Source organism: Halichoerus grypus, chromosome 5, assembly GCF_964656455.1.
Source record: "Halichoerus grypus chromosome 5, mHalGry1.hap1.1, whole genome shotgun sequence".
NCBI classification, from domain to species: domain Eukaryota; kingdom Metazoa; phylum Chordata; class Mammalia; order Carnivora; family Phocidae; genus Halichoerus; species Halichoerus grypus.
In genome coordinates, this window is record NC_135716.1 from 124545676 (window position 1) to 124571263 (window position 25588).

Genomic DNA, 25588 nt, shown 5'->3' on the forward strand with positions numbered 1-25588 from the left:
ACCCCATCTCCATTCCATCCCACCTTCATTCTACCACCCACCTCCATCCCACCCCATCTCCATCTCACCCCATCCCCATCTCGGCCCCATCTCCATCCTAACTCTATCTCCAAACAGAGACAGAGACAGAGACAGAGACAGGATTTCCAAATTGTAGTATAAATACTACTAAAAAACCTGTCCTTTTCTTCTTCAACCAGAGGTCTCCAGGGCCTGTTCCAGACCTGACTCACCAAGCTTATAGACTAGAGCCTTCCAAAAGTTGCTTCAGTCAGGCTCCTTTTTTTTTTTTTTGAGAGGGAGCGGGTAGGAGCGGAGGTAGAGGGAGAGAATCTTAAGCAGGCTCGTCTGCCTGATCTCACAACCCTGAGATCATGACCTGAGCCCAAATCAAGAGTTAAACGTTTAACTGACTGAGCCATCCAGGCACCTCCAGTCAGGCTCTTCTTTTTTTTTTTTTAAAGATTTTTTATTTATGTACTTGACAGACAGAGACACAGCGAGAGAGGGAACACAAGCAGGGGGAGTGGGAGAGGGAGAAGCAGGCTTCCTGAGGAGCAGGGAGCCCGATGCGGGGCTCGATCCCAAGACCCTGGGATCATGACCTGACCTGAAGGCAGACGCTTAACGACTGAGCCACCCAGGCGCCCCAGTCAGGCTCTTCTTATTTAGGTCTCTAAATTCTGAGAATTCACTGTTGTAGAGTATTCTGCCTCTTCCAAATTCATCTTAAACTTATGAAGCCACCTTTTTTCCTATTTTGTAGCCCACTTTACACTATGATCTTAGGCATGCATTAAATGAATGTAGTAGGCAATTTACAAACTTAGCCTATCCTTTCTATGTTTTCCTTCTTTTAAAGAAAATAGTTTTTCTCTACTGTCAAAGAAATATATGCTTCTTATTGAAGATTTAAATAATTCAGAAAAGTAAAAAGAAAAATCTCCCATAATCTTACTTCCCAAAGGTAACTGCCAGAAATATTTTGTTTTCTTTTCTTTTTTTAAAAAAGATTTCATTTATTCGTTTGAGAGAGAGAGAGTGACAGAGAGAGCACAAGCAAGGGGAGAAGCAGAGGAAGAGGGAGAAGCAAGCTCTCCGCTGAGCTGGGAGCCTGACATGGGGCTTGATCCCAGGCCTCTGGGATCATGACCCGAGCCAAAGGCAGACGCTTAACCATCTGAGCCACCCAGGCGCCCCTGTTTTATTTCTTTGCAGCTTTTCTACACATGGTCTTCTGGTTTGTTTTTCACTGGGAATCTGTCTGCGCTGACATTTTTCCTCTTTGGGCTTCTGTATTCTCGTCTGAAAATAAGCTTGTTGGACTAGATAAATTCCAAGGTCATTTCCAGCACTGCCAGTCTATATTTCTGTCTTTGTCAGAGAACATAGAGGATATTTGTACTTGCAGTCTATTTATGTGCTGTAAAAGGAAGTGAGGATATTTAAGACCGGTAGAGACATTTGTAGTGATGTTAGTTGGATTACATCTGGGGTTTTGTGTTCAATTTTGGGCCACACCACGGAAATTGGAAGTCTTATATGCTATGATGGGAATATAAAATTGGTACAATCTTTTAGAAGGGCAATCTGGTATATAAGTCAAAAGTCTTAAATTTTTTTAATCAGTGGATTTATCGTAAGAAAAAAATCACTGTTTAGTACATATTCATTAGAGAATTTTTAATGAAAGCAAAAAATTGGTGAAAAATGCATGACAATAGGAATAAATTGAATAAATTATAGCTATTCAAAGAAATAGTGTGTAGTCATTAAAATGATGTATTGAAAGAGGACAGATACAAACAAATACATATACTATGATTCCATTTATATAAAGTTCAAAAATATCTATGGTATTCCTTGCAGGGGACAGTGAATAGGAGGGGGTACAAGGAAACTTCTGGTGCTTTTCTGTTTTTCTGTTTCAGTTCAATTGCAAGAAAACCTCAAGACATGACATAGTATATTCAGGATCTTGGAAAGGCCCCTAAGATATTTTGTTAGGTATAAAAAGTAGGATTTAAAGTTGCATGATCTCATTTTGATGAAGAATATATATTTAAAAAATATATATACATAGAAACAAGAGGGCTATAAATCAACTTCTTAATAGTATTAATCTTTAAGCTTTGGGATTTTGGGTGATTTGTTGTGATCGATACATGTTTTCTAGGATGAAGATGTATTTTTAAAAAATATTTTATTTATTTATTTTGAGAGAGAATGAGCAAGAGAGAGAGATCGAGAGAGAGAGAGAGCACAAGAGAGGCAGGGGAAGGGCAGAGGGAGAGGGAGAAGCAGACACCGTGCTGAGCAGGGGGCCCGACACGGGCTTGATTCCACGATCCTAACGTGAGCTGAAAGCAGACGCTTAACCGATGGAGCCACCCAGGTGCCTCAAAGATGTATTATTTTTATAAAGAGAAGAGTTCTTAAAGTAAAAAAAAAAATCTGGTAATCTGTTTTAGGAGAGATTTTGGCTGCATGAGTCCCAAGAGAAACGAGGGAGTGGGAAATAATAAAAGTAGAACAAATTCCTCAAGGGTAGTTTTTCCCTTCTGGTCCTCCCTTGCCTGTTCACCAGCCATGGACTCATCCTTGGTCAATATCACATTATCTCTCTGCATCCAGGGCTTCTATGATTTGGTCCATCTTCTTCCTCTTCCTGGGCCATGAAGGGCATATTCCTACTACTGTGATTTGTTCCCTACTTAAAATCTCCCTTCTTGGTAGCCCTCTCTCCTCAGCCCTCTCTCAAGCTTAGGGGATCCCATCCATTCTCTGAGGCTCCCCTTGGTTCTCAGCCTCCCTGGGAAGGGGCTTCCAACCATTGAGCCATTGTGCTTTCTTTGTCCTCCCATTCCTGCTAACACTCACTAAATAGTTCCTTTGTCAGTTAACTCTACACTGTCCAGTATTAAGTCTAAAGTTTTCATAAACATCAGTTCTTGCTTCATCAAATAGATTATAAGCTCCTTGAGGGATGGGAACATTTAAAAAATAAAAAAAAAAAAATTCTCCTCCTTTTCTTGTTCTCCTATCTTCAAGGACAGTTTAACATTAAATCAACTTTAGTCTACATTCCCTTCTTTGAATGATGCTAACACTCGGAATCAGTACCATCAAGGTCAATGATTTGCTAACTATTCGTTTTGTATTTTGCTTCCTGGCATCTATGCCAGTTACATAGTGGTGGACTGGAATTTCATTCTGATAGAGAAGCCACATGCTACTTTACTCAGCAAAATTTACCAAAGGCATGAATTTTTTTATTTTGTTTCTATGGGAAAGGGCCAGGAAGAGTTTATAAAGACTCCATATCAATCTTTCAGGACCCATCCAGAGGAAGAGTCTTTCAGTTATGGTTGGTTCTTAAAAATGGCCAAGCCCCATGGGGTACCTGGGTGGCTCACTTGGTTAAGTGTCTGCCTTTGGCTCAGGCCATGATCCCAGGTTCCTGGGCTCCTTGTTCAGCGGGGAGCCTGCTTCTCCCTCTCCCTCTGCCTGCTGCTCCCCCTGCTTGTGCTCTCTCTCTCTTTCATTCTGTCAGATAAATAAATAAATAAAATCTTAAAAAATAAAAAAATGGCCAAGCCCTGTAGTTTTACTTGAAACCTCTGCTCTTGTCATTACGACTCGGAGAAGGTTATTGGTAGAAGACAAGTTAATATATTTACTTCTGACAATGAAGCCTTTATATCTTCCATTCCATTTTAATCCATTCATTCATTCTTTCTAAAGATCTGAACTGAATGCTTACTAAGTGCCAGGTGTCCTGAAAGGTGCTGGAGAAAGAAGGGAAAAAAAGAAAAAGACAGGGCATGGCCTTTGTCTTCTAGGAGATTTAGTAAAAACCATTCTCCAGCCAATGCCCATCATTGCCTTCAAGCAAGCGGTCAGTGGAAGAAGGAGTCTCCAGTAGATTCTAAGAGACTGCTGATTAGGCTCAGCCAGGTTTCTCACTGCTTAATATTCTCTTCCTTTCTCAACAAACGTTGGAATGAGGGACCGTCTCAGAACCTGCCTCAACAGCTCCACCCAGACCCAGTTGAGGATTTCCAAGAAAAATAAGACTGTGTTCTGCTTGATGCTCCGTCCAAGCCTGCTTTCCACGCATTTACTGTAAGAGTTAGTCCGTGCAGGAAAATATGTAATTGGACCAAATAAGTTCCTTCCACTTTAAATTGAGGTCATTTGGCTAGAGTGGATGGGCAGGTGGGTGGCACTGACACAGTGACCCACTTTCTGGGGGAAAGCATTCCTCAAAGCACAGCAGAGCCACAAGGAACACTGCCTTCAGAATCAGTGCCCTAGACAATATGAAAAAATAAATCTACTGGGTCACAGGACTATGTCCTGTTAACACAAAATAGCTGCACTCAGTTACAAGAGGAGAGAGTCTTTCATTGCCTTGACCACCTGATGGTTGGTTGAAATATGTTTCATTTACAACTAAAAAAATGCTCTGAGACTCTTAGTTCTGGAGTCTAGAGCAAAATGAGAGGGGAATACTTTGGGAATGTTACATTTGGGAAGGCCAAAACAGTTACTGTCCCCTTAATCACTGGCTTGTTATTCTGCTTTATTCCTCAAGGCTACATCTGGCCTCCTACAGTAAAATCTGTGTTGGGTTGTAAACAACTGCTGTAATGTGTCCACAAGAGGAAGCGGCAGCCAAAAGGCAGGTGTAAGCCCAGGGCCTAACAGATACTCTCCAGCTTCAACTTCCCTGATCCCAGCCGACCCCAGGTGCTCCAGGTAGAATACCACTTAACAGGTCAGTCCCTTAGGGAGTGCTTACTTTTAACAAATGACACTAGAAACAGATAGATGAGCTTACCCAACCTCTTAACCTGTCAGGGCTCCCCCATCCTCTACCTCTTTCCAATTCACTTCCGATCCCATCCTGGCCTCCCCTTTCTCGGGGTCCTCTCTTTCTCATTGGCTGTCTCCCCTCACTCACCATAGGATAGTTGTAATAATAGCTAGCGCGTGTTGAATATTTACTAGGAGCACTGTGACATGTGTTTAACTCATTTCATCCTCACATCAACACTATGACCCAGATAACATCATTACCTCCACATCACAGGTGAGAAGACTGAGGAAGAGAGGGTGTAAGGATGTTGCCCAAGGTCAGGACAGAGGGGAGATGGCACGTGAACTCAAGTAGGTTGTGCTCTTAACTAGACTCTATACTATTTTTTAAAAAAGATTTATTTATTTGAGAGAAAGAGAGAGAATGCCGGGGGAGGGACAGAGGCAGAGGGGGTGGGAGAGAGAGAATCTTAAGCAGGCTCCGTGCCCAGCAAGGAGCATGACGTGGAGCTGGATTCCACAACCCTGAGATCATGACCTGAGCCGAAATCAAGAATCAGACGATTAACTGAGCCACCCAGAAACCCCAGTGCTACCTCTCTCTTTCTATAAATATGCTTCACTCTCTCATATCCACTTTTGACCTTCTCTCCCTGTCTTTGCTTTCTCTGAGAGCCAAGTTTCTTGCAAGTTAGTCTATACGCATCCTCATTTCCTTACCACCCAAGTGCCCCTCAACCAGCTGGCTTCACTCCTTTCTGTTCCACCGGAACTGCTCTCACCAAAGGCACCAGTAACTCTGCTGTTGCCAAACTCAGCAGACAATTCTCATTACATTTTATTTAACCTTGCCCACATGGAAACTGTCCCCTCCCTTGCCTGCTAGGACACCATTTGCTCTTGATATTCTGCTTTCCTCTCTGTTTTCTCCTCCCTGGGCTCTGGCATGGGTGTTTCCTAGACTCCAGGTCTCAGCCTCCTTCCAGCCTCCGTGTCCCTAAGCTCGCCGGGCTGATGCCTCGCACATGTGTGGTTTCACTGCCATTGTATCCTGGTGAATTCCACACCTGTGTCTACAGCCAGGACTCGTTATTTTGGATACTAGTTTTCAAAAACCTCTTGTCTAATGGACGTTACCTGATGGATGTCCCATAAGCATCTCAATCTTAAAATGTTTAAAACTAAACTCTTCATCACTCTCTTAAAACCCATTTCTTCTCCACGTGCTTTATCTCCTTGAAGGACACCTCTGTTCACCTGGTCATCTAAACTAGCCACTTCCGAGTCATGCTCATTCCTCTCATTCACCCAAACACAATGGGTCTTTATGTCCTATTGATTCTACTTCCTGAAATCTTTTGGATGGGCTTCCTCTCTTCCACTGCCACAGTCTCCTTGTTCCTCACCTGCAGTACCACCCAGCTGACCTCCCGGCTGGCCTCCCTGCTGCAAGCGAGGCGCCCTCTCTCTGCTTCCAGAGTGTGCTGTCTGAAATCCAGATCTGGGACCTGTGACGGAGTAAAAGCCCTGACAGCTCCCCGTGGCTACGGGCTGAAGTTTACATTTGTTAGCCGGGTGTTCTCAGCCTTTCCTGCCCTGGACCCTCCGTCTGTCTGCAGCTCTGCCTTTCACCGCTTCCCACCCCCGCATCTGGGAGGCTCTCGCGCACGCGCACACGTTCCCTCTCCTTGCCCTGGACCCACGCCAACTTTTTTCCCACTCAGCACTTGGCCAATTCCTTTTCTTTCTCCGGACTCAGCTGACTGTCCGCTCCACGCCCACATACCCGCTTCAGTCTTTCTCCCCATTACCCGAGCCGCGGCCGTGACACGTGCCAGGCTGTGCGGGTTGCTTGCTCCCTTCCTATAACATGAGCTCCTTGAGATCTTTCATCTTTGTATGATTAAGCCTATCACTTTGCTGATATATGGTAGAAACTCAATAAATGTATCAAAGGAATTAATGAAAGTCACCCAAAGGAATATACAGTTAATGGGAGAATTTAATAGAGCAGTGAGAAAATATTTTTATCATTAGGGAGTTACAGCCCCCCTGAAGTCTGTATATCCCTTGGCCTAGGCTATTTTTTCCCCCTCCACCTCCAAACTAAGCCATTGTTTGAAATCAGTATGCGGTCAAGGTGCTCTATCCAACCCACAAAGAAAATCTCAGAAGCACCAGGTTCCTGCAGATGTACCTAGAATCACATTCTCAAACACTTGCTCATTGTTGCCCTTGGCTCTCTGAAATACTTTCAGTAATGCTCACAAAAAAGATACCCACTATATGCCTCTTAGTAAAAAGATGCAGTGTATTCCAAAATCAATGTGCTTTGGGGGGGAGCGGTGTTCAGAACGGTTCAGATACTTTTATGGCTTCAAATTGTTTCCTGTTTTGAAGTTATTAAGGAATTGCAAATAATTGGCAGAACCTGGCTGAGGCACTCAGAGGTCTGTTTCATTGATATTCATTTGATGTCTTATTATTTTGTCTTTGCTTTCAGACATCAATAGCTAGCTATATAGGAACAAAGTCAAATAGAAAATTGGAGCATTCATTATGGCAAACTCTTCCCCCACCCACTCTACTCCCATAACCTCTCCTTACTACATATCTATAACAGTTTTAGAGCATGGGCTTTGAAGTCTGGGAAAGTGGGGTATGAATCCCAACTCTGTCACTTATTAACTGTGTAACCTTGGGAAAGTTCCTTAACCTTCTGAGCCTCTACTTCTTCATCTGTAAAATGGGAAAGAACATGAGTACTGATGAGTGGTGTGAGAAATAAATAAGATAATATGTAAGAAGGCAGGCAGCACAGTATCTAGAATGTAGTAAGTCACCAGTATATATTAGTTTTAATACTCTTATTAGGTAATTAAAACAAATATTTGGGAGGTAGAAGATGAGAACCTGGACTTATTCAATTGCCTTCACACTTTACTTCCTTGGGGCTATGTCTCTGTTGCACATGCTTTCAAGTAAGGGAACAGTTAGCAATGTGTTAATTCATTGGCGGCTCATATTTGGGGTGGACAGAAAACAAATTATTATTTTGCCATTTTAAAAGAAATTCAGAGAGGCTAAGGGATTGGCCCAAGGGCACACAGAGGTTAGATATAACATAAGATTTTGGGTGTTCTGTCATTTCCAGTGCTGGGTCCTTCTAGAGTCTGTGGCATTGATCATTCGTAGTGGGTCTCAGAACAAGCAAAAAAAAGCTTTCAGTGAGTCAGGCCTGGAGATGTGGCCTTGGATGAGTGAACAGGTTGAGTAACTAAATCTTCACCAGGTGACTCTGTTGGTAAGTTAATGGTGCTTCCAAAAAGATTTGAAGAAATGGGTAGGGGGACAATGAGTATGATGGCATGAGGTCCCCAAACCCTTTACTTGGTAGAAGTCATTCACTTGTGTGCTTTTCTTTTTAGGAGTAATTTGCTCTTCTGGATGACTCAATTGACTCAGCAACATTCCTTTCTTGAGGCAATAATTTAAAAAACATGGAAAAACCCTGTACTTCTGCCATGTGATGCAGTATTCCAAGGACTGTTTAATGTCTTTTTGAACCTCATCGTTCTCTTAGTAAGCCCTGGATAAAGGTTTATTAATTTGGTCTGATTAAATGAAGAAAGTGTTTTGTTCTATTCAACATTACTTAGAGCCTTTTGCAGTGAAAAGCTTTATGTAATTAAGTAGGTTCATTGTCAGTACACAATGCATGCATTTATCCAACATTAGAAAGACATCCCGTTGGGGGCACCTGGGTGGCTCAGTCATTAAGCGTCTGCCTTCGGCTCAGGTCATGCTCCCAGGGTCCTGGGATCGAGCCCCGCATTGGGCTCCCTGCTCAGCGGGAAGCCTGCTTCTCCCTCTCCCACTCCCCCTGCTTGTGTTCCCTCTCTTGCTATGTTTCTGTCAAATAAATAAATAAAATCTTAAAAAAAAAAAAAGAAAGAAAGACATCCTGTTGGTTTGTAAACGCGTTTGAGACTCTCTTGGAAAGTGGCCCAATGTTTCTCTTCTTTTACTCTCCCATCCTGAATGGCCTGGACTTTGAAAATACAGATGTCAGACCGGAAGAGTGCCAAAAGGGCCCTTAATAACTGTATGCCTTCATGGAGAAAGGGCTGTGGAAATCATGTGTCTATGTCCAGAGCAGAGATGATGTTTCAGTTAGGGCAGACCACAGGTTTGACAGTCAGATGGAAACATATTTCTTTCTGTGAACCCAGTCTAGCTGATGAGCTACCTGTTTTCATTTTATAGTAGAAACTCAATTAAGTCTAGTCTGAATTTTCTTAGTCTAATCCAGTAATTTCTGATAACCATGATAGTCCATTTTCTGCTATAGACTGAATGTTGGTGTCCCCTTCAAATCCATATGTTAAATCCTAAAGCCTGATGTGATGGTATCAGGAAGTGGGGCTTTGGAAGGTGATCAGGTCATGAGGGTGGAGTCCATATGAATAGGATTAGTGCCTTTTTAAAAGAGGCCTCAGAAATCTCCCTCACCCCCTCCACCATGTGAGATTACAGGGAAAAGATAGCTGTCTACGAATCAGGATATAAGCCTTCATCAGACATCAAATCTGCCAGTGTCTTGATCTTGGACTTCCCAGCCTCCAGAACTGTGAGAAATGAGTTTCTGTTGTTTATAAGCCACCCAGGCTATGGTATTTTGTTATAGCAGCCTGATGGTACTAATTCAAGCTCAAAGTTCAGTCTTCATGTCAGGGCTATTCTCCCACCTGAAGGGTTTTCTATACCCTTCCCCCAGTCCTGGTTCTTCCAGTGCCAATGATCCCTGAGATCTGTCCCCTCCACCTCCATGTAGCCCCTGCTTTGGAGTCTCCTGCTGGTCCTCCTGATGCATTCCTCTTTGCCCACCTCTGACTAGTACCCAGGCTTTCCTTTCAGGCATCCTTCATACCACTGGCTACACAGAAACATTCAGAACTGTGTGTGGTCACAGATGCTGGGGGTAGGGTGGGGTCCTCTATTTTTTTCTTTCTTTTTTAAAAAAAAATTAATTCCAGTATAATTAATGTACAGTGTTATATTAGTTTCAGGTGTACAAAATAGTAATTCAACACTTCCATACATCGCCTAGTGCTCATCATGACAAGTGCCCTCCTTAATCCCCATCACCTATTTCACCCATCCCTGACTGATCTCCCCTTTGGTAACTCAGTTCTCTACATTTAAGAGTCTCTTTCTTGGCTTGTGTCTTTCTTGCTCTATCTCTATTTTGCCCCCCCTTGCTCGTTTGTTTCTTAAATTCCACGTATTAGTGAAATCATATGGTATTTGTTTCTTATTTTGCTTAGCATAATACTCTCTAGCTCCATCCATGTCATGGCAAATGGCTGAATAATACTCTATGGTATGTGTGTATATATGTACCACATCTTTATCCATTCATCTATTGATGGACACTTGGGCTGCTTCCATAATTTGGCTATTGTACATAATGCTGCAATAAACATAGGGGTGCATGTATCCCTTTGAATTAGTGTTTTTGTATTTTTTAAAAAAGATTTATTTATTTATTTGAGAGGGAGAGAGAGAGCGGGGGGAGGGGCAATGGCAGAGGGAGAGAGAGAATCTCAAGCAGGCTCTGTGCTGAGCATAGAGCCCAATGCAGGGCTCGAGCTCATGAGCCCAAGATCATGACCTGAGCTGAAACCAAGAGTGGGATGCTCAACCCACTGTGCCACCCAGGTGCCCCGTGTTTTTGTATTTTTGGGGCAGTCTCCTATTTTCATTAGAACACTTAGAGGCTATTGCCTTTCACTAATAGTACAGAAGCAATTGTTATAAAACCACAGTGTGAATCAAGACAGCTGCATCCAAAGTAAGCCCGTACTTCAAGGACAATAAACTGGCAGCATTTGTCGCCAATGATAAAATCCAAGCTTTCAAGCCCCAGATCCATCACTTTTTAGCAAATTATTTAACTCTCTAACATCTTACCTGAAAAGTCAGGATGGGGATAGTACTTACCCCATAGGGTGGATACAAGCATTAAATAAGATAACATTATTTATACAGTGTCTAGTGTGTGTTAGTGCTCAATGAATGTTGGCTTCTAATACAGCTACCTCAAGTTAGAACAATCAGTTTTGTTTTTCATTTTTTTTTTTTTTTTAAAGATTTTATTTATTTATTGGACAGAGAGAGACACAGCGAGAGAGAGAACACAAGCAGAGGGAGTGGGAGAGGGAGAAGCAGGCTTCTTGCCGAGCAGGGAGCCCGATGCGGGGCTCGATCCCAGGACCCTGGGATCATGACCTGAGCCGAAGGCAGACGCTTAACGACTGAGCCACCCAGGCGCCCCTGTTTTTCATTTTTTATTTAACCACATATGTGCATCAATGTCATGAAGAATGTTTAATCTGGGCCCCAAGTAATATTCTCTAAAGATTAAATTAATTCATAGTTCTTTGATAACAGGGCAACAATGAAATGACATCAGGGCTATAGTGAAATAATGGAAGGCATTAAAATACTGAGTTTTAGGGGTGCCTGGGTGGCTCAGTCAGTTAAGTGTCTGCCTTGGCCTCAGGTCATGATCCCAAGGTCCTGGGATCGAGCCCTTCATCAGGCTCCTTGCTCATCGGGGAACCTACTTCTCCCGCTCCCTCTGCCTGCTGCTCCCCCTGCTTGTGCTCTCTCTTTCTCTCTCAAATAAATAAAATCTTTAAAAAAATATTGAGCTTTAAGCAAAAATTCTCATTTCTACAGTTTTCCCTAAGGAAATAAATAGGAACAGTTTGCACTGGGTTAAAAATACACAGAATAACACAAAATATTGTAAAAGTGCTTCCCAAAGCTTACTACTTAAAAGCAGTTTATCAGTACTAATGCTAAGGTACACAAAGCCATCTGTGTCCCTGACATCCTGAAAGTTATATTTACAGAATGATGTCTTGACCATAATGCCATTAGCATGACACCTCATCTGTAAAGTCAGATGATTTTCCAAATTGAAGCACTTCTACCAAAACTTTGGATAGGAATTAATGGGAATTTAGGTTATGTCACACTTTGGGCACAGGCAGGCTATGAAAAGCACAGAAGGGAAAAAGAAGCCAAAATAGATTGGATAATAGCAAGATAACGATCAAGAGATTAAAAAAAAAAGAGAGAGAGAGAGAAAGGAAAGAAATGTACCAGAAAAGGTTGTGAAAACTGTAGGAGCCTGTTAGTGGGACATAATGAGGCTCTTTAAAGGACATTTTTACACTATCCAAATAGTTTTCCATTTTCAGCCATGACTGAGCCCCGGTCTTGTACATCAGCCCAGTTCTTATGTCTTGTGTGTGAACTACCCAAGTCCAGAGAATCTTTCCCAGTCCTTTTGATCACTGGCCTGATCCTGTGAGATCCCTTATCTGTCCTGTGGAAAGTATTTCTCTAGAAACAGCGACTGAACTGCCTTCTTCATGAACAAAGAGGTAACATTCACACCACATTCAAAGGGCTAACTAGATCGACCCTTGCCGCTTTTCCTTTCGGGCCAGACAGTGCACTTTCCCCGAACATGTCTTCCACTCAGACGGTGGTCAGTGCTATTAACCGTGACTTCAAACTGTTTTGCAAATGAGCAAGAAATTGCCCTGGCTTTGGGGAGTGGGGTAAGCTGGCGTTGCTGTTCTCGGGGAGAGGAGAGCAGCTACAATGGAGTCAGGAGCATCTGATTAGGCTCATAATTAACCTGAGAACTATCCTGCCGGGAACAGCTACACGCAGCAGCAACCTGCCTGTCAGTTCCAGTCCAGGAACTCCAACTGCTATTTTGGTTGTTATGGAAACTGACCACACTGCCTCCTAAAGAATTCATCATCCCAACAAATATTTGTTTTTCTAAGTCATTATGGGGTATCTAAATGAGCGATGCAGACACAAGCAATGGAGGAGCACACAGGAAGAAGGCTGGCCGTTAGAGAAGACGTCACAGGGAGCTAGAACTTAAACCTGACCTTGGCGCATCATTAGCTAGGGGAGAAGACATTTCAAGTGACAGGACTGGCAAAAGCGAGGGAAGTTGAAGAGATAATGATAATGCAGGGGGGGGTTGGAAACACAGACTCACGGGGGGGTTGGAGTGGGAAATGGGAAGGCATGTGGAGGCCAGTGGGGAGAATGCTTTGAAGGTCAGTCTAAGGAGTTTGCACCTTTCTGCAGACAAAAGGGAACGAGGATACTTTAAAGCAGGGGGACGGTGCTTTAGGAATATTGATTTTTATTTTCAAGCTAACAGCGAGGATGGCAACCTAGTTTCTGGCTAATGCCACAACCCCACGTGTCTTGGTAGATGTCAAGACCATAATTCGAAAAGTTAAAAGTTCAACCATCTTCTCGTATAGGCAACACCACACTCGTTTCACTGAAATCGATGGATTCTTGTTTATTAGGGCTCCTCAAAACTGCCATGGGTGTGTCTATGACATCCTGAGTATTTTTACGAGCTTCAAACTGACCTGCAATAATACAGCTCCAAAATACCACTCTGCCAATCTGTCAAGGAAGTATTTACAACTAAGGCGTTAATTTTCAAGCAGAGTCCAGTAAATACCCTAAAAGAAGAACAATCATTTTTCCTCTTATCACAGTGGTTTTGTACCTTCTACTGCCCAAACAGTAGGCGGAACAATCATTTTTCCTCATATCACAGTGGTTTTGTACCTTCTACTGCCCAAACAGTATTTACTAGAATAGTAACTGGCCAGGGGCACCTGGGTGGCTCAGTTGTTAAGCGTCTGCCTTCGGCTCAGGTCAGGATCCCAGGGTCCTGGGATCGAGCCCCACGTCGGGCTCCCTGCTCGGCGGGAAGCCTGCTTCTCCCTCTCCCACTCCCCCTGCTTGTGTTCCCTCTCTCACTATATCTCTCTCTGTCAAATAAATAAATAAAAATCTTTAAAAAAAAAAAAAAAGAATAGTAACTGGCCAATAAATTAAAATACAGGAGAGTTTGGTTAACATAAGAAAAACCTTTATTCAGAGCAACAGTTCTTGGAATGTAGTCTGTGGACCCTTGGGGGTCTCAAGCTTTGTCTGATGCCAAAGACTTTATATTGTGCTATTTGACTTTGTGAAGGGCACAGGTCTTGGTAACAGCTGAGCCAAGATCTTTAGTTATACGTAGACAGATAGAAGTGATACTTGAAAATACATTTCAAAATTTAATTGTGAGTGCTAAACCGGGTAAATCTGAAATAAAATTATTGCTAGGGAAAATAATAACCACAAAACATGCTGTAGTATTTTTAGAAGCTTTTTTTTGGACCACATTATTAAAACCACAGATTTCCATGTGATAATAAAGGCTCATTCTTTGTTTACTGAACATCAGGTTTAAAGAGCCTCTCCTTTTCCTAATTTGGCCCCTAAGATAAAAGCTGAACAGAACGTATAATTCATTGTGCATGGCCTTGATGCCGAGAAGAGTGATTAAAGTTTATGTGGAAAGGGGAATTTTCTTTGCTATTTCAATGATGAGTTTCTCTTCAGTTAAGGAGTAGAAATAATGTACTTTTACTTTCTGAAAAGAATGTAAAAAGTGTGGCAAGAGTTCATCCAGTTCCCATGGCTAAGGTCAATGAGGGGCAAGCAGGTCAGAGATAGAATTCAGGTTGGGCTCCAGAATTCTCACTATTCAAAACAGGCTGTTCTCTTTGGCTGGAATTCTTCCTCCTCTCACCTCTGTTAATCCTCCGGTTGCTCCACCTCCTCCTTTAGTTCCCTGCCTAAACGTCACCTCTGTCGAGAACCCTTGCCTGATTACTCTGATCACCCACGTCTACCCCAGACACTCAACCCAGGTTGTTTTGTTTCAGCTCTTTGTTTCCTTCCTAAGTGTGTGATAGTAATTCGATGAGTTCTTCTTTCCGTCTAGGACGGAAGCTCGTGATCCCTGCTCACTGCCCACATGGGTCCAATACTCAGTAAGTATTGGGTGGGTGACTGAATGTGGGAGACAGTCCAGGGACACAACCCACACAACTGAGTGGTGCAGTGGGGAGAGGCCTGGGGTGGGGAGCTGCAGCCCTGGTGTCCCTTCTGCCACCAGCTGGTTGAAGGACCTTGATCAAACCTCTTAAATTCTCTGGGACTCATTTTCCTCATCTGACAAGGAGGGAGATTTAGTGAGAGATTTCCAAGGCAACATCCCGACTTTAAGGTACAAGATTCTAAGTTTACCCGATTATATTTCTTGGGTGCTGGTAACCATTCTTTTTCCCACTCATTGAGGAGGTGTGGACCTTTTCATTATTTCTGAATATGCATAGACATTTTTTTGAAAAATGCAAAGGTAGGTGTATTACCTTTTCTACAGACTTGAATCATTAGAGGGAAAAGTACCAAGTTTGGGAGGTGCTCTGACAACATTTTGTGCTTTTCTGTGCAATTATAACTGTTGCTCAAATAGGCCCATTGATTTCCATGGGGAAAACTGGACATCCGGCTCTCACACTCGTTAGCTATGTAACCTCAGGCCAGTTCCTTTACCTTCCTGAGTCTCAGTTTCCTTATCTGTGATATGTCATAAAGATAGACCACCAACCTACAGGATTGTGGAAGGATTAAATGAGATGACCTGGAACACAGTAGGTGCTTAGAAAATGCTGGTGAACCCCAAGTGAATTTTATCCCACACTTAATTTACCAGCAACTTTCATAGTATGAGGCATGAAATAAGTGAAATCGTTTTTACCATTAGCTAAAAGGAATGCAGGGTATGGTTATGGAAGTATATTGGAATATGTGGTTGCTGATGTATTTAGCAGTGAGGTTTAGGGAGCAGTGTGGCTCATTGTTCAAACAGAAAATGTGTGTGTTAGATTTTGATGTATGACATCTTCATACCCATGGGATTATAATGTATTTTATTATTGTAGAGCTAAACTCAGGAGTCTGACATTCCTTAGAGTCCTACTTTGTCTATGCTGTAAAGATACAAAGCTAAAAACAATATGAAACTGCATAAACGAAAGCAACAATCCAGAAGCCTCGGGGGTATTATCCTAACCAAAAAAGGGGCAAGACTTCAAAGCAGAGTGAGAAATGAACAGTCTTTTTTCTCTACCAAGTTGTTTATTATTAGCAGTTGCATTAGAAAACTTGAGGGTGGTTACTCACCAATCATGAAAATAATTTTATGCTGTCTCAAATCTTCCATGAAACCTTTAAAGTAAGAATAATTTAAGTTACTGGCAAGAAAAACTGTTTTGAAACCCTGGTATTACTCATGTTGTGTAAAAACCAAAATCTTGTAGTTTTATTTGGTAAGAAGCCCAAGCTGAGTAAATGTGTTAATAGGTCATAATTAATAGGCACCGATGACCATTTCAGCCTTATTCCCAGGCCCAGGTAACCTATTTCATTTTAACACAAACTATCAATTTTAGGTGGCAAAACTGATAAGCCATTAAATAGCATGAATTACAGAGAAAGATTATTTTAAAAATTATTTAAAAATGTTTCTAAGTATCTCAGTTTTGTGTTATTTTACATTTTTTCCTTAACATTTGCTGATCTCTTTTAATAAAGAGGAGTTAAAGCACAAATAGGGAGTCTGGAAGACAATATTTTAAATACAGTTCCTATTTATAGAAAATAATACTGTTTTCCATTTAAGGTAGTGATATAAAAGTTCCTTCTAAAATAAATGTATTTAAATAATAAGTGAGCCAACTTAGAGAAAAATGTTAGGTAAATAATATCTAGTATAGATCATATACGTATAGAGATGAAGCAAAAATCACAAAGATGGTGAGAGCGAGGACTGAATTTTGGGAACCACTACTTTATATACTTATTTTTTCAAGTTTTTATTTAAATTCCAGTTAGATAACATATGGTGTAATATTAGTTTTGGGTGTAGAAATTAGTGATTCATCACTTTCATACAACACCCAGTGCTCATTACAACAAGTGCACTCCTTAATCCCCACCCCCCACTTCACCCATCCCCCACCCACCTCCCCTCCAGTATCCATCAGTTTGGTTCTCTTATAGTTAAGAGTCTGTTTCTTGGTTTGCCTCTCTTTTTTATCCCCCTTACGTTTGTTTTGTTTTTTAAATTCCACATATGAGTGAAATAATATTTCACTTAGCATTATACTCTCTAGCTCCATCCATGTCGTTGCAAATGGCAAGATTTCATTCTTTTTTATGGCTGAGTAATATTCCATTATATCTATCTATCTATCTATCTATCTATCTATCTATCTATCTATCATCTATCTATCTATCTTCTCTATTCATTCATCAGTTGCTGGACATTTGGATTCTTTCCATAATTTGGCTATTGTTGATAATGCTGCTATAAACATCAGGGTGCATGTACCCCTTTGAATACGTATTTTTGTATCCTTTGGGTAAATACCTAGCAGTGCAATTGCTGGATCATAGTATATAGCTCTATTTTTCACTTTTTGAGGAACCTCCAGACTGTTCCAGAGTGGCTGCTCCAGTTTGCATTCCCAGCAACAGTTGTAAGAGCGGGACTATTACTTCAAAGCAGGGAATGATTAGAAATTTTTGGCAAAGTGCAAAACCCTCCGGAGTTTGTGGAGCCCTAAAAGATTTCCAGTTGTCATGTGGTGTAGTAGATGGCCATGAAGGATGGGTAGACAATAGCTATACTTTTTCTCCTGTGCTCAACTGACTAGACCAAGGCTAATGACTTCCTCTCCTTGTACTTCGGTTTCTCCATCTGTAAAGTAAAGGTGTTGTAAGTAAAGTAGTGATCTTTAATGTCTCTCTCAGTTCAAATACCTATGATTCTGTGGTTCCTGTAAATGAATGGACCACAGGAGAAAATGGTCCCATTTGTCTCTTGGCTAAAATTATGATGCAATTATTTTTGCATGTTTAAGATATTTTTTTTTTTTTTAGAGAAGGAGGAGGGGCAGAGGGAGAGAGAGAATCTTAAGCAGGCTCCACCCCCATTGCAGAGCCCAACACCGGGCTCCATCTCACGACCCTGAACTGAGATCATGACCTGGGCCAAATCAAGAGTCAGACATTTAACTGACTGAGTCACCCAGGAGCCCTGCATGTTTAAGATATCTAAAGTAAACCAAAATTCTAAGAGACCTTGGGTAAGAGTGAGGTTACTTGAAGAGATGACCACAGCCCCAGACTTGAATTGGGAATGGCTTTGTGAAAAAGCCAGTGGTTACCATTTGAGCCTGGAAGCAGGGGATCCTCAAACTAAAAAAAAAAAAAAAAAAATGTTTAGAGTGAGGACCTGAGAGGACAGAAGAAACAGCTGTCCTACCCAAGAATGTTTCAGAGAAGAGCAGAAACAAAAACTCGCCCTGGCTTTAAGGCCATGGGGCTTTCGTTATGGAGACTGGACTGCCTACTCAGCTGTCCCAGGACAGGGTCACAGAGTTTGGGGGCAGACCAACAGCACAGAAGAAGGAGGTTAGTTCAGGATGCTCTGAAGTTCATAGGGGGAATCTGCACAAACCACTAAGGGGGTTACTGCTCCAACGGAGAGGCCATCCTGAACAAATGATGGTGAAAAGCTGAAGAAGCGGGCTCTAGGAGGCTCAGAAGATGTCACCATGTTAGGTCAATCCTGGGACTGGCTCCTGTCTGAGCAGCTTAGTTTAACACCCGCAGGGGTGGGGGTGGGGGCAGCAGGCTGATTCCACAAAGAACTTGAGAAGAGTTTCTTGGATGCGCTTAGGCAAAGGCCAGGAAAAGATTCTAAACCAGTGAGGTGGGTGGGCATGGAGTGTTGTGAACTATAGCTAACAAGCTCTAACATCTAAAGTCAAATTTTTAGAGCACCATGCTGGACAAACAAAATAGATGTGAGACTAGATGCTTCCCTCAGTTGGACATATGTGACTGCAGATGGAGTAACTGAAGATAATTTTGAAGACTTTATGATTCTTGTTAACCCTTATGCTAAGGGAGGTGCTTTTCAAACTACAATATACGCTGAATAGACAGTAATATATTAGGATGTAGGATATCGTGATTTTTCACTTCATGGAAAATATGCATGAAGTTTTAAAGTAAAGATTCTGAAGTTCAAACATATTTGGTGCTTTTGTTGGAACCCCGGTCCCCTGAGCTGTGCATTTCAGACCCTGGGCTATGGAAGTTCCTGGAGCAGACCCTCAGTGGGGAGACCCAGGAGGGAGGGGCCTGCCTGGGTGGAGCCAGCCCTGAGTTCTCAGTCTGGGTGGAGCTCTGGACTCTTCTCCTGGCTCTGGAAGCTGCTGCTTTTGCTCATCCTATGGGTGTGAGTTGACTAAAATGACAGAGGGAAAGCAATTATCCGGAGAGAATACAAGGTTTTTATTTCCCATCTTGGTGACAAAACTGCAGTCTTTACACTTAAAATGAACTGATAGGACTCTGACTTCCACTTCACATTTTATGTAGATGATAAGTACTTTTGAAAGCTAGATTGCTCCTCTGACAGTTATCAAATTTGCTTTTCAGTAGAATTGGGATGCTTCATTTATATACACAATGCCACCTTTTTGCTGGAATCCACTATTAGCTGAAGGAAAGACCCAATTCCGGAGAGAGAATGGGACAAGAAGAATTGGGTTGGGAACAAGAGGGAAGGGGACAGGGAAGCTAAAATCAGAGGAAAGATGTGAATTTGGGGTTTTTGGAAACATTTGGTTTTCAGACTGAGGGATGAAATTTTTTTATTCTTTCTAATCAAAGAGATGCTGCAGTCTCTTTACAGAATAACCTACAGTGACTGGAAAAATCCTATGTTATCTGGAGCTTTCTATTAAAGGCACATACATTGGTGCTTTTAACTCGTGGACCAGATGGTCATCTCATGTTCTCTAGACTTCCAGCTTCCTTTTTTGAAGCTGAGCAATGATTTAAAAAAAAAAAAATCCCATATAGTTAACGTACAGGGTTATATCAGTTTCAGGTGTACAATATAGTGATTCAGCAATTCTATATGAAGCGGAGCAACTTTTAATTTATTTGCAATCTAGGAAAGTGTCTGTGGTTATTATTAGGTATAGTTGTACCTATGATGAAACATTTATACAGTGTAGTCATCACAAGTTAATATTATAGAGTTTGTAATGATATGAGAATATGCTTATGTTATGATATACACAAAAAGAATAACATTTGTATATACACATGTATTCTCCACTATGTAAAGTATATAGCAAAAACACTGGAATAAAAGATACTAGAATGTTAACCATGATTATTTAGAGGTCATAAGATTTTAGATGGCTCTTATTTTCTACCTTAAAAAAATTTCCACAATGAATGCATGTAATCTTATAACCAGGAAAAAGGGAAACTTTATTAAACAATCAATCAGTCCCTACCCAGTTGGGACTAGGTTGATTATTTGCACTTGGCTCATGTGTATGCACCTTTCCTCATGAATCACCATGATGTCGTTTGGTAACTGAGATTTTCAATACTGCTATAGCCATTATCATCAAATGGCACTTTATCTACCACCTCATGCTCATGGATCAGTGTAGAATTAGAGCTGGGGTTATTTGGAAAGCCAGATCACTTACTTGTACGTGCTCACAGTCAATACAAACATATTTTCATGAACCAAAATTACAGCAACATTTATTACCGAGTGGAAATGTTAGAAGGTACTTTACCTAAGGGCAATCAGGAACCTTATCTCTTTTGGACAATCTCAAATTCACATAGTTTTATCTACTTTCAGTTCCATTTGTAGCCAGTTAACCCTGGATTTTTTAGTTGTTGCAAGACTTTTGACATGACAACAGTTATAAAGCAGGATAATTTGGGTGTTTCTTAGGTTGCATCCCAACAGCACACTGCAGATTAGTAACTACTATGCAGGAAAAAGACTTTTGAATTCCAATAGATCTGAAGAATGTTAAATTAAAGTTAGCCAGCTGTCTTTATTGCAACACTTGTGGGAGTCTTGCTATGCTGTTATGTGTACCTCTTCCAAAGGGGATTGAATGTTCAGTATTTCCCAGACATATTTTTACCAGAACATTCTATTTTCACTGAGCATGTCGAGGGTCATGTTCTCTGCGTAGTCAGGAAATGCATCTCTAAGTAAGGTGTCCCTTTGGTTTTTTGCATGGACCAAGGGGGGAAAGATCCCAAGAGTTCCATTCTGAATCGTGGAGCCTGGCTAAGGGAAAAGTGCATGCTGTTCGTGGTTTATTGTCTCTCGGTTGGTGTTTAATAAAGAAGACATGCTCAAAGCTACTAAAACACAAGTTTGGTCTGATCAGTAAAGGAAACTCACCTCCCATGGTGTCCTCTCCAAATACATTTAACTGGTCATCACCCTGAACATAAAAAAAAAAGATCAAAATATTAGATGACAGTACCAACAGGTATTGTGCTAAGTTTCTTGCCAACATGCGTTAACATACCTAACCTTCCAAACAACTCTATGAAGGAGGCACTATTACTATCTGCCTTTTACAGAGGAAGAAACTGAGAGTTTGAGAAGTTGCCCATGATCACGTAGAAGTGAGGGACATAGCCCAGATCGAAACCTGAGTTCATGCTGTTCTTGTTGTACCGCTTGGTACAGTATCGCACCTCATTTTCCTGGTGCATGATCTATCTGTGATTAGAAAAGCTGATTTGAAGAAGACAACACTCTTCAGTACCCAAAGCTCACTGATGGGTATAGTCACGGTGGTTTAACAAACAACTCTGTGTTTAACATTGGACGTGGCATTCTTTCTGTAGAGTGCCAGATAGGAAGTATTTTCAGCATTGTGAGTCATATGGTTAACCACTGGCCAATCCTGAAAACTAAAGCATGAAATAAGGGAAATTGGAAGGACCAGCTTTGATTGATGCCCGCTTTTAAATTTATTTTATTTTATTTTATTTTTTAATCAAGCAGCAGCTGCATTTTCCCTACAGAAGAACCAGTGGTAGTTGGGGAAAAAATGTAGGATGAAAATTTATAAAAACATTTGGTAAGAATTCTAATTTCTACTTATGTCTCCATCCATCCCATTTTCCCACTCCCTCATTCCATATAGGTAACCACTCTTAGAAGTTTTTTATTTGCATCTGTTTCCAGATACATAAAAAAACAACCTCCAGATACCTAAGGATACATTTGAATATAAATATATAATCTTGTTACCTCCATTCTGCATACAGAAAGGAGCACACTTATATTACACGTGCATATATGTTCGTAATATGCATACTGATCTAGAATGATATTGTTCTTCCCCTTGCTTTTTCACTTATCGATGTACCCGGGAGAACTTTCCATGTCCATCCAGAATGTTCTTGGTTGTACAGTATTCTATTGTATGGAAGCTACCACAGTTGTTCTTTTTAACTAGTCCTTTATTTTATTATTTTATTTTTTAAAAGATTTGATTTATTTATTTGACAGAGAGACACAACAAGAGAGGGAGCACAAGCAGGGGGAGTGGGAGAGGGAGAAGCAGGCTTCCCGCTGAGCAGGGAGCCCGATGTGGGGCTCAATCCCAGAACCCTGGGACCATGACCTGAGCCAAAGGCAGACGCTTAATGACTGAGCCACCCAGGCACCCCAAACTAGTCCTTTATTGATGGACCACTGAGTTGTTTCTGATCTTGGATTATTTTGGAAAAAGTAGTACAGCGAATAAGCTCATGTAAAGTTCATTTTATACACATGTGCCTGCAGGATAAATTCACGGAGAAGGGGCTGTGTGGTCAAAGAGTAAATGTATTTAGAACTGACAGATTTTGCCCAACTGCTCTTCATAGAGGTGGTGCCATTTTGCAGGGATAGCCTGTGGCTCACGCTTCACTCCAGTCTCTTGCTTCTAATTTGCTTTGATGTAGGAGTCAGTTAAATGAGGTTGCCTGGTTGCATTAATGCTCCCTTGAGGTTAACTGCTCTGAGAGTACTTGTTTGAAAACAGAGCCTTGCCATCCCTTTTTAGAACATATGCCTTCAGGGCAACTTTACTGCTTGTCTTCTTAGATTGGCCTGTGTATCCAGAGCTATTCCAGGTGAGAGAAGAGTTTTTAATGGAGTGGTCATTCAGGGACACATTTACATTAATTAACTTCCTTCCATGAATAGGAAAAATGTCAATTATTCCTCAGTGAGGCTACCCCTACTTCTCTTGTTCAAATAATTGCATTTCGGAGCTGGGAATTATAGAGATCATCTAATCCAACCCTGCCATCCCTTCTCCCATTTTACAGATGAGGAAATTGATGGTTACAGAGGTCATTTGAGGGGCCCATGGCCATAGCATCATGTCTTTAGTGAAGTCAGGGTTAGGATGAGAACCACATCTCCTACCACATAGCATGGCTCCTAGAGATTTAGTCCCATCAGCTTAATGACCACCACGGATCTGTTAGTGTCCTGCTACTACCTGCCTGGTGCACTCATCCCTCAGCTGTGGCTAAGGGCTCACAGAAGTCTGGCCCCACCCTCAACCTGGGATGACTCTGCTATAAGTTTCCCTTGAGATCAGGCTGAAGCTAATATCCAGCCGGGATCCCATCCTTGCTTAGCTCCTACTCCCGCCCTATCCTGCATCTCTCTCCCTCTCCTAAGAGCACTGCCTAATAACTTACTTTTAAAGAATCCTCATTTCAGGTTTTGCTCCTAGGGAAGCCCACCTGAGACAGAGACCCGTTCGAAGCAGTTATATGTTTGCCTAAGATGCATCTACATAGAAAGCGGCTCAGTAGCCTCTGCCGGAAAAGAATTGTTCGATCAGACTCTGCTGATTGCTTGTCAAACAGCTATCGAACATATCCAGGTAGTGTTAGGGAGGCCTCTCCCTCGATTTTTAATATTATTGTTGACGTATCAGACTTACACCCCTCTTACAGGCTAAACTGCTTCAGATCTTTCTTCTACCTGGCTGTCAGGCTTTAGGAGACTGATCAAGGTTCATGTGAATTCATAAAACAATGCACCTGTCTCACTTCTATTTGGATTCTTGAGTCTGACTTGTTGTTATCCATTGCTCTTATTCATAGCCTTCTAGTCTGTTTGCCCAAATGCTTCAAATGAGCCCCAGCTTGATTTCCATGAAAACATTGATAGTGAACAGGTTTTTGGAGCATAGTGGAGCCAGGAATGGGGCACACTGCATTCACTGACGTGAAAGCCCAGGTAAATGGGATGTTGGATGGGAGGGTGTTATTTTCCAGTGATGCTCAATAAACGTCATGATTCCTATGTGAATCTTTTGTAAACACACTTAATCTGGCATCTTAAACATGCACACGCACGGGCACACACACAAAGACAACAACAACTAATGAAAGGCCAACTCTTCTGGTTCTGTTTTGGCAAAAAAATTGCCATACAGAGCCTGGGGGCCCTAAGTCTCCTCTTTTTCTTTTCAAATGTGAGGTGTGTTCTGCATGAAAGGCATTAATTCAGAACATCAGTTCTGTAAGAAGCAAAATGCTCTACAAGCTTATTTGAGAAATACCTGCTAAGGTGTTTCTATGCGGGTACACTGGAACTGCCTCTTCAGGGAGGCTGCCCTCGAGAAAGCGCAGCCCATGAACTCCCGAGCTCCCCCCTGAGTGCCCGTGGGTGCTTCCTTGTGTTACATACAGCCTTTCACTGTGTAGTCCTCCATCTAGTCAGCCTTCTGTCGCCTGTAAGTCTGAATTGTGAGGTTGGGCTTTGTGGGTACAAGGAGACAGAGGTGACTCTCTACAGTATTAAACTAAGTTTTGGGGGCATAACGTGGAATACCAAATCGGAACAAATGGACAGAAATAGTACTAATATTGGCCCAGATTTTATGTAAGTGTCAATTATGAGTCACACATATGGAGCCAAGACAGCCTTGCAATGAGGTGATTAATGCTGGGGAAGATAGGAAAAGCTGCAGCCAAACCACTAACACACAAAACCAAGTTCAGGGAACCACATCTTCTTGGGCTATATTTATGAGAGTACGTTGGTAACTGAGGAGGAGAAATCAAGAATCCTGTTGAAGTGACATGGCTAGAACCTAAAGACAGGATTTGTGGTTTTATGGGAAACTGGGTTTGGACTATGGATTTGTTGTGGTCTAGATCTCTCGTCCTCCAGTCAAGCCAGAGCCATAAGGAGAGCAAAAGCAACTGGCTTTCAACTTTGTTTCCCTGTGTGGATGTGCAGGCAAGGAACTGCCTTTGCAAGGCTAGATTCTGGTATGACCAGTATGAAGAGCAGCTAGCTGGGGTGTGTATATGTTTTCCTTTCGGGTCAGAGCTCCTATCATCACCACCTTGTGCTATGGATGTCTGTCACTCCCAATTCCTTGAATTATTGAAATGCGGGGGGGGGGGGGTGGGGAGAGATCAAAATAGAGCAACATCGCCTCCCAGATGGGTTCACCAATCCTAAGAAAGGACACCCTGCAGCCTGTTCTGACTGCAGCATGATGTGTGCTCCTGATTGCAGGACCAGTTCTGTGTGGCATTGTCACAAGCAGATCAGGTCATAATGCCAAGTGCCTTCCAGCTCTGGAAGCATTTCTGCCGATAGAATCTCACTGGACCCTCGCTGCGACCCCGTGCGTGAGGAATGACGTAACTGGAGTTCTGTGTGCCGCTGGATGGGGTGTGCCTGGGCCTCCACTGCTGCCCTCAGGGCCCTGATACCAACCTGTGTTTCCTTCTCAGTATCCTCTCACTGGTCTCGGAGGTGAGGTCATGTCATCAGATATTCCTACCGCCCCTCCTTAGGTAGATAGTGTTGATGTTTAAAAATCCTTCTGGGGGTGGGGGACACCTGGGTGGCTCAGTCAGT

At 42.1% G+C, this 25588-nt stretch overlaps 1 protein-coding gene across 3 annotated transcripts in view; it reads right to left on the minus strand.

Annotated features, from left to right (window-relative positions):
• Positions 1 to 25588, minus strand: part of AK5 (adenylate kinase 5) — a 238674-nt gene that overhangs the window by 39277 nt on the left and 173809 nt on the right. For 2 of the 3 annotated variants that reach the window (XM_078072887.1, XM_078072885.1), the window contains exons 9-10: positions 21089 to 21131; positions 15964 to 16008 (exon numbers count right to left, since the gene is read on the minus strand). In XM_078072887.1, coding sequence (XP_077929013.1) covers positions 15964 to 16008; positions 21089 to 21131 — 88 coding nt within the window. The remainder of the gene's footprint in view (positions 1 to 15963; positions 16009 to 21088; positions 21132 to 25588) is intronic. The other variant, XM_078072886.1, reaches the window with a different exon arrangement.